General features: G+C 46.3%; 1 protein-coding gene across 3 annotated transcripts in view; it reads right to left on the bottom strand.

Annotated features, from left to right (window-relative positions):
* Positions 1 to 3,029: 3,029 nt before the first annotated feature.
* The window catches only part of LOC136331896 (leukocyte immunoglobulin-like receptor subfamily A member 6), a 153,204-nt gene continuing 147,510 nt past the window's right edge, over positions 3,030 to 8,723 (bottom strand). For all 3 annotated transcript variants that reach the window (XM_066271061.1, XM_066271064.1, XM_066271063.1), the window contains 4 exons: positions 8,029 to 8,079; positions 7,612 to 7,887; positions 7,163 to 7,465; positions 3,030 to 5,004 (listed from right to left, as the gene is read on the bottom strand). In XM_066271061.1, coding sequence (XP_066127158.1) covers positions 4,772 to 5,004; positions 7,163 to 7,465; positions 7,612 to 7,887; positions 8,029 to 8,079 — 863 coding nt within the window. In that variant the 3' untranslated portion in view covers positions 3,030 to 4,771. The remainder of the gene's footprint in view (positions 5,005 to 7,162; positions 7,466 to 7,611; positions 7,888 to 8,028; positions 8,080 to 8,723) is intronic.

Here is an 8,723-nt window from a genome sequence, read left to right as displayed (position 1 = left end):
TCCCTCTCTCTCTCCCTTTCTCTCTCCCCTCTAAAATGAATAAAAAAATTTTTTAAAGAATAATTTCTTGACTTTTTTTTAGTAAAATTTACTGGAAGACAACTTTATACATAACTAAGGCCTTTGAGATTGGGAATAAAATTCTGCTTTGATATATGAGAGAACAAAGTTCCAGATGTGGAGAGAGTTTTTTCATTGGGTTTCATCTCGGAAGGAGAGGTCTCAGCGAACTATACTTGATCTTAGACTCCCAGTGGGCCCTCAAACACCCTGGTCCCCAAAATCACAAGCCTCTTTATTCTATCTTCATACATGGGCCTGAATCAATAGGAGTCAGGATGGCACTCCGGGGCCCAGGGTCAGCACCACGGACAGAGGCATGCATAGTGTCTGCTTTCTCCCCACCTGAGCTGAGCATGTTCACCTACATTTGTTTCCTCTAAGACTGAGGACAAAAGGCACCAGCGACTGAGATGTTGCTTGATATATGGGGATGGTCCTCATGGTCACCGGCGGTGCAGATGTCATATAAATATGTAAATCCCAGCAGGACAGAAAGAAACATGGGTGACAAGGTCCAGGTTCCGTGTGACAATTCAGTTTCTCACCAGCCCTTAAAGGAAGATATAAGGAGACACCAGCTTCTCCGACCTTTCAGATCATATCTGAGCTCACCAGATCCTGTATGCTCTACCTCTACCTCATGTGAAAGACAAAGTTAGAAGGTGACACCTGTCCCAAATGTGAGGTTGCAGATTCAGGACAGGTCTGAAAGCCACCAAGTTTCTGTTCCAGTTCTGATTCTTCCATCTCTAGAATTTGTGTGACCTAGAAAACTCACACGTCTTTTCTGAGTTTCCATAAATGCACATGTTGTTCCTTCCTTCCCTGATTCAATCAAATATACAACGTCTTCAGAGGAGTTACCATGTCCAGCCATGACAAAGGCTCTGGGGATTCACAGGGGAAGAAGAGAGATTCCTTTTCTCTGTGTGTGGAGCTCAGATTAATGAAGACAGATATTACAAATACTTAGAATAATGGGTAACTCAAATATAGTTTAAGCAAACTTTAGGAATAAAACAGAAAATGGGACACATAGACTAGTCACAGGTGACATCATACATCTGAGTCATCAGAGTGAGGGGTACCCCTGGGGATGGAGAGGTCCATGGAATGAGCAGTGGAGAGACCTGAGACTGGTGATAATTTCAGAGCAGAGAGACAGAGACATCACTGAGCACAGAGAAAATGCTCTAAGAGTTTACAACACTCTGGAGGAAGCTGGCTCCTACTCTCAGAATTGTGAGCACGGTGCATGTATTTTGGACATTTCAGGTAACAGGTCCTTTTTTAACAAGAGAGTATAGACACAGATTTCAGGTTTTAGTGATCATCACTGTGTAATATTAAAACCTGGAAAGATATATTTATCATAACCCGTAACATCAAACCAAGAGTAATCCAAACCATAGATGATGTGTTATTCATATTCTAAGAGTTTTATTGGGATTTCTCATGTAATCTGATACAAACCCTATGACATAAACCTATGTAGACTTCAGGAGGATTACAAAGGAAAAGTTTTTAATCTTTATCATGGTCTAGGAGATGTGAGGAAAATTCTGCTATGTTCAGACAAGCTCAGTGGGTCATATGTGAGAAGACACAAACACATGTTCATTTACTCGAGCTGTGTGTGTATGTGTTTTGAGGTGAATGGAGGTGTTCAACTGTGATGACTTTGTTTGTACAGGGGGGCTGTTTTAACTGACTATGGTGAGTATATCTCAAATAAGGACATTGTCTTTATGGAATGGCCCCAATGGCATCTCCAATCGATGAAAGCTGAGAGAACAGAACAATGTTCAATTCCTCATTCTCTTTTCCTTCGGCAACAATCATCAAATTTAAATAGACTTCCCTGTGTACTTCCTTTACCCATGTTCCCTGCATCATGAAATCAAAATAGAAGAGCTTAGATTTTACTTTTGGAAGCTGGACCCCTGTGGGTGGGCTGTGTGCATGGAGGGTCGGACCAGGTTGGGTGTTAGAAGAGCCTCTAGAGGAAGTGAGAGGAATGAATGGGATAGGACTGGGGCCTGGGGTTGGGTTGGGAAGGACATGAATGAGGTCACACAGAGCAGATGTTTTGAATCTTCAGCTGGGTATGGGCTGTGATGATACCCCAGGGTAAAGAGGGCTCAGGGGCAGAGCTGTTTAAATTTAATAGTCGGGTGTGAAGAAAAAGAGAGTGAGAAACTGAGCACTGTTTTACCCTGCTTTGGTGTGCTGGAGGGGCTAATGGAGCGATTTCATCAAGAATGACAAGTTGGTGGATGGACCCAAGTGGAGAGGCTATAACACTGTTATGGAACTCACAGAAAAAAAGCAAAACCTTCTCCCTGGTCTGCTCTCTCTCTCTCTCTCTCCCTTAAAATTCCCTTTAGCAAATTCCTTGTTCTATAAATAGCACCCTCTTTCTCTTCATGGCTCTCTTGCAAAACTTCTGAGTCATCTCTCCATTCCCAGTGCCCCTTCCTCTCTTGAGCAGGACTCTTCTCTCACTGAATTCTGTCTGCGAACACTACATCAGAGGAAATTCAGAGTGTAATAATTGAAAGGAGAGCTGTAACGTGTGTGGACTGTCAGCCCTGAGCAGGAATTGTGCCTTTCTGAGTCTCCTGCTCTCCCTGCAGAGAGGTGACAGTGATGTCTCTGCTCAGCCTTGTTGAGAGGAAGCAGAAAATCAAAAAACATATTTTCTTATTTTTTATTTAGAGAACTAAATTTAACAAGGTGATATTTATTAATAAGAGTACATAGGTTTCAGATAAACATATCTATAGCATTTGAACTTTTGAATATGTTTTTTAGGAGGTAAATATTTCTATAGCATTTAAATTGTTGATTTTGTTGTATAGCCATTGACAAAATTCAAATCATTTTGTGTCACTATATATTTCTCCCTCTTTTTCCCTTCCCACCCACTCCCTCTCTATCCTCTCCCCCACATTCCATTCCCCATATCCACTTCCCCCTGATAACGACTTCACTTTTATCTATGTTCATGAGCCTCAGTTTTATATTGCACCTATGTGTGACATCATATACAGTTTTTTTGCTTTTCATGATTTACAAATATCACCCAGTATAACATTCTCAGAAAACAATTCATGTTGTTGTAAATGGCACTATGCCGCCATCATTTCTTCTGGCGAAGTAGTATTCCATTGTATATATATATCACATCTTTTTTATCCAGCCCTCTAACAAGGAACATTTTGAATGTTTCTATGTCATGGACACTGAATAATGGTGCAATAAACATGGAGGTGCATGTGTCTTTATGTACCAATGTCTTCAAGTTTTGGGTGTAGATATCTAGTAAAGGGATTGCTGGGTCATATGGTAGGTCTATTCTTAGTTTTTCGAGGAACAATGATTCTATCTTTATGTACTTTGGCCGTAAAGAACAATTTTTGAATTTGATGCCAAAGACAAGGAAAATAAAGGCAAAAATAAGTGGATCAAACTGTATCAAATAAAATGTTTTTGCACAGCCACAGAAACTGACAACAAAACAAAAAGCTGGCAACAAAATGGGAGATAATATTTGTAATTTACAACTCTGATAAAAGGTTAATATCCAAAATATGTAAAGAACTCACAAAGCTCAGAAACAAATAAGCAAAGAATCCAATTTAAAAATGTGGAGAGAACCTGAGGACCTGAAAAGATACTTCTTCCAAGAGGACATACAAATGGCCAACAGCTATATACCAAGATGCTCATCATCACTAGCAATTCAAGAAATGCAAATTAAAACTACTGTACAATGAGATAGCACTTCACAACTGTTAGATTGGCTATTGTCAACAAGACAGACAATAAAAATGGAGTATTTTCAAGATACACTCTCCTTGCAATTTTTACATATATAACAGAGTATTATCAAGTGTAATCACCACACTATATATCAGACACCCAGGACATGTTAACCTCATAACTGGAAGTTGATACTCTTTAATCAACCTCTCTCCTTTTCCCACACTCCCCATGGTAACCCCATCCCATTCTCTAATTTCTACAATTTTGGCTTTTATAGTTTTCACATAGTTGTGACATCACTCAATATTTACTTTTGTCTGTGTGATATAGCTCATATTTTAAAAAAACTTGTCCTCAATGTCCGTTCATGTTGTTCCAAGTGGCACAATTTCCTTCCATTTAGGGTTGAATAACATTCCATTATATGTATATCCAGACTCTAAAAAATTTAACAAATCAAGTCATTTTAAACTATGATTGCTTATAGAGACACACTTCCATTAAGCTGTCCCTACACCACCAGTGATGACATCCAAGGAAATGGTGCAGGTGACACCTGAGGAAGACAGAAGGATCGTGGGTCGAGGGAGGCATCATTTTGGGTTCATTTCTTCCAGGCTGAGATCTGATTTTGTCCAATTATACAGTTAATGAAGTAAAAAGACAAAGACACTGCTCTGTCCATCTGGGAATTTGCTGATTAGAAATAAAGAATATTTCTAGACCAAAAGGTGCAGGAGACCATGAGGTATTAGGTGTGTGGACCCAAACCAGCCATGTGCAATGGACCCGCATGTCACAGGCATGTGGAATGATGGAGGATTGTTACAGTCAACCTTAGATAGGGAGAGAACATACACATTTAATGGAGGAAGAGTCCTGTGCAGGGAGCACACAGACATTTCCTGCACCCAAACCCTGTTTACATCACTGCACAGTCTCAGAAGACAGTTTCTTCAGAACATGGTCCAGACTTTCTCCCACCACCTCCTAGGTCATCACATGTGCTCCAAGAGTCCTCCTCTCTGAACACTGCATTGTTTCTTCTGTGGTCACATGCTGGCTCATCATGGGTCCTTCTCTGGCTGTTTTGAGCTTGAAACAGCAGCATCGCAAGGGCCACCAGGATCAGTCCAGCCACATTTATGCGAATGAGGTTCTCCACTGTGTAGTCTTGGGAAAAACAAAGAGATCACAGAGGTCAGGGCAGGCCAAAGTCACCCCAAGATACTGGATGTCCACCCAGAACTCATACATTCCCATCACAGGACACGACCCTGTGAGTCCAGCCCCATAACTGAGAAATTCTCTTCTTCTCACCACTCTTGGGGTCTGACTTGCTTTGTGATGGGCTTATGGTGTCAGGTGCTCTGAGAACCATGGACTGAGGGAGGAAGAGAGGACTTACAAACACACGACCTCACCCTTGTTCTGTGCTCTCAGAAGCCCTGATTCTCAGGTCATAACTTCTGCACAGTCCCCTAGTGACCCTGTCTTACCTCTGCCAGATTCCCTGGTCTCCTCATTGGGTCCTCTCGGCCTCCTGTGACACTGACCCTGCACGGACTCACTGTGGACCAGAGGGACCTGTGCCCAGAGCTCAGGATCAATGACAAACATGGTCATGACACAGGGATGCTTGACTGCTGTGCTCAGTGTTCAGTCTGAGAGCAGACCCCGTAAACTCGCTCCTTCAGAGTTCAGAGACCCCACTTACTCAGCAGCTGACGGACCAGGGGCCATGCAGGAGGGGTGACTTTCATCCTCTGTGGGGCCCCCTGAACTCCCTCATTTATCACTGCCTCAGACTCTGCAGAGACAGGGCCCTGATCTGAGTGACCTCAGGAAAAACAGGGTCATAATCATCTCACCTGAAATCAGGTAGTGCTTCAGGGGGTCACTGAGTTGTGACAGGACAAAGAGGTTGGTGCTGTGTGAGCTGTCGCACCTATAGTGTCCCCCTCCCATGCTGAGTTCACAGGACTCATAGAGAACTGTGCCTAGCTGGACCAAGCTAAATAGTTTGGTCTAAGATACAGTAGAGGGGCAGAGGATGAGCTCAGCAGTTCTTGGGTAGAATAAAAGTTTCCCTTAGACATGTGAATGACCCAAATGAGTCACCAAGTGCCTTGCTGCACAGAGAGAGATCTTCTAGTGCGCCATTCTAGAAAGAGGGAAGTCAGGCTGAGCTAGGGCACTGCCCTCCTGAGTGCTGTGAGGACCACTATGTCACCTGATCTCACAGCAGCCTGTGAGCATATGGGACCAGGGAAGAACAGGCACTAACCCGACACTCAGAAAACAAAAGGGACCACTTGAATCCCACAGAGAGCCGGAAACAGAACCAGGACTTCTTCCTGGCCTCTGGCTCCTCTGAGCTGAGCACCAGAGCTGAGACAATGTACCAGGATGGCCAAGATCCTCATTCTGCCTGTCCCTCCCTGTGCACTGTCATTACCAATGCTATAGAGGGGACAATCCCATAATATCACATTTGGGGGTTTCTCTGTGAAACCCCTTCTCCCAGGAGCTCAAAGCCAGAACTGAAAGGAAATCTGAGCTCTGGGCCACGATTCTCTCCTTCTATACTTGTGGACACTGAGGACACACAGAGGAAGGTGGGTTTATGTCACACAGGTGTCTCCACAGGTGACTGATCTCCACACATGGCTCAGCTGCTGTCCCTCATGGACATACCACCTCCTGACAGACCCTGACTACATGGGTGACAGGGGCATCCCCAGAGCCTCTGCAATCAAGAAGGAAGGGAGAGTGAGGGTTGCTATCACCCCAGCTGACCTCAGATGCCCCCTCCTCTAGCCTGGGTTCCACAACCTCCCTCTGCCAGGACCACCCACCTGTCACCTGCCAGCCTCAGAGCCCTGGAACCCTGTGGATCTCAGCATTTCTGCCTGCCTCCCAGCCCCCTGGGACACAGCCCATCCTTGAGTGTCTGGGGGACACTGGATCCCCTGACAGACTCTCAGAACTGCCCTGGGTGGTCTGTGCTCCCTCTGAGCAGAGTTCTCAGTGACTCACCAGCTGTGGAGATGGGCCCGGGGTGGGGGCCTGGGGCCCCAGTGGGTCATGACAATGAAGGTAAAAGTGTGGTGAGAGGCTGGGAATAACTGTGGGGTCCCTGAATCACTCAGACTCTCTCTTACATCTGCTCTGTGGACCCTCTCAAGACACTCACCTTGCACACCTACAACTTTACAAACCCCAGAGAGGGAGAGGGGGTGCTCAGAGCCCTCCCTCTCACCCAACATCAGATGATCCTGGGGACCGGACCTGATTGAGTGCTGAGAAAGATTGCAATCAGGGCATTCACCTGAGTCCAGTAGATCCAGGGGGTCACTGGGGTGTGACCACTCCTGGGGGTACTTCTTAAAATAGCCATAGCATCTGAATGTCCTCCTGTGTCTGAGAGTCACAGGGTCAACAGGAAACAGGGCCCTAAATGTCTCATTGCCGTGTTGATGTGAGTCCAAGGTCCAAGAAAACTTGTCTTCTCCTGTCTTAGTCAGAACAAAACTGTCAAATGGCTGCTCAGAGCCACACTGGAGGGTCACGTTCCCTCCTGAGGTCACAACAGGGCTGGGCAGGGCTGAGAGGCTGGGCTTACTGTAGAATCCTAGGAGAGGAGGAGGCAGCGTGTTAGATGGGCTCACCCCTCCTTCATGTACCTCAAGGCTGGGCTGTGAGAGGGGAGACCCCCTGAGAGCAGACCCCCTTCCTGAGGGCAGAGACTGAGGCTAGGACCCCTGAGGGTCCCCTCACCTGTCACCACCAGCTCCAGGGGGTCACTGTGCTCTGACCAGCCAATGGAACTGAGGTAGTTACAATAATATCTCCCTGTAGAGTTGTTTTTCACAAAGAACTTCGCCTTGTCCCTGGGCTCCAGTGGTTTCTGTCTGTCCAAGCAAGTATTCATGTCTTCTGTATGCAGACAGTACTCCTGGGCCTGCAGGGTCCCCTGACACCAGATGGTCACAGAACTTCCTAAGAGGTTAACAGAGGCTGGCTCAGCCCAAATGATGGGTTTGGGGAGGGTCCCTGGAAGGAAACCAGAGGCTGCATTATAAAAACACTCCTTACCCTCATTCTCCTATTCAGTCAAACCCTCCTGTTTTATCCTCTTTTCCCATGTTTTCAGGTCATCTGCGCTCTCTCTGAGCAGAGTCCTCAGTGACTCACCAGCTGTGGAGATGGGCGCTGTGGGTGGGGTGCCAGACCCTTCAGAGGATCCTGGGAATGTGAACAGGAGGAGGGTGAGGCCTTGGAGCTGACCCTGGAGTCCCCACTTCACTCACACTCATCTACAGATGCCCTGTGTCTCCCCAAGACCGTCCTGCTGCCCACCTGAAACATTCTGGGCTCAGTTGAGTGGAAGAGAGTGGACAGGGGTGGAAGGGCGGAGGAAGGGCAGTTTTCCTCTGGGGGACCATCCCTTGAGCCCCCTCACTCCCTTCCAGCCTGACTGCTCCTGGGGACAAGGCCCTGAGGGTCTGAGAAAACAAGCTCCAGAGGCTCACTGGGGTGTGACAACAGGTAGGGGAGTTTCTGCATAAGCTGTAGCACCTGTAGGGTCCCCCGTGACTAAAGTCACAGGACTCATGGAGAACTGATCCTGGCATTGGGGGGGGGGATGGTATGATGTGGCTCCTCACTGGACAGAAATACTGACCTTCAGACCCCATGAATGACAGTGAAGGGTCATGTCATTTTCTGAGGCCTCTGTGGGGCCTGACAGCTCTGAGAGGGAGGATATTCCAGGCCACTGTCCTAAGGAAACTGAAAGACATCTTGCCCACCTGTTCTGAACTGAGTCACTACTCCCCTCTCTGAAGACCCTCATCTCTGTCTGTTTCCATTTTCCCTGAGTTCCTATC

Source organism: Saccopteryx bilineata, chromosome 3 (assembly GCF_036850765.1).
Source record: "Saccopteryx bilineata isolate mSacBil1 chromosome 3, mSacBil1_pri_phased_curated, whole genome shotgun sequence".
Classification (NCBI taxonomy): domain Eukaryota; kingdom Metazoa; phylum Chordata; class Mammalia; order Chiroptera; family Emballonuridae; genus Saccopteryx; species Saccopteryx bilineata.
This window is presented reverse-complemented; position numbering and strand designations above follow the sequence as displayed.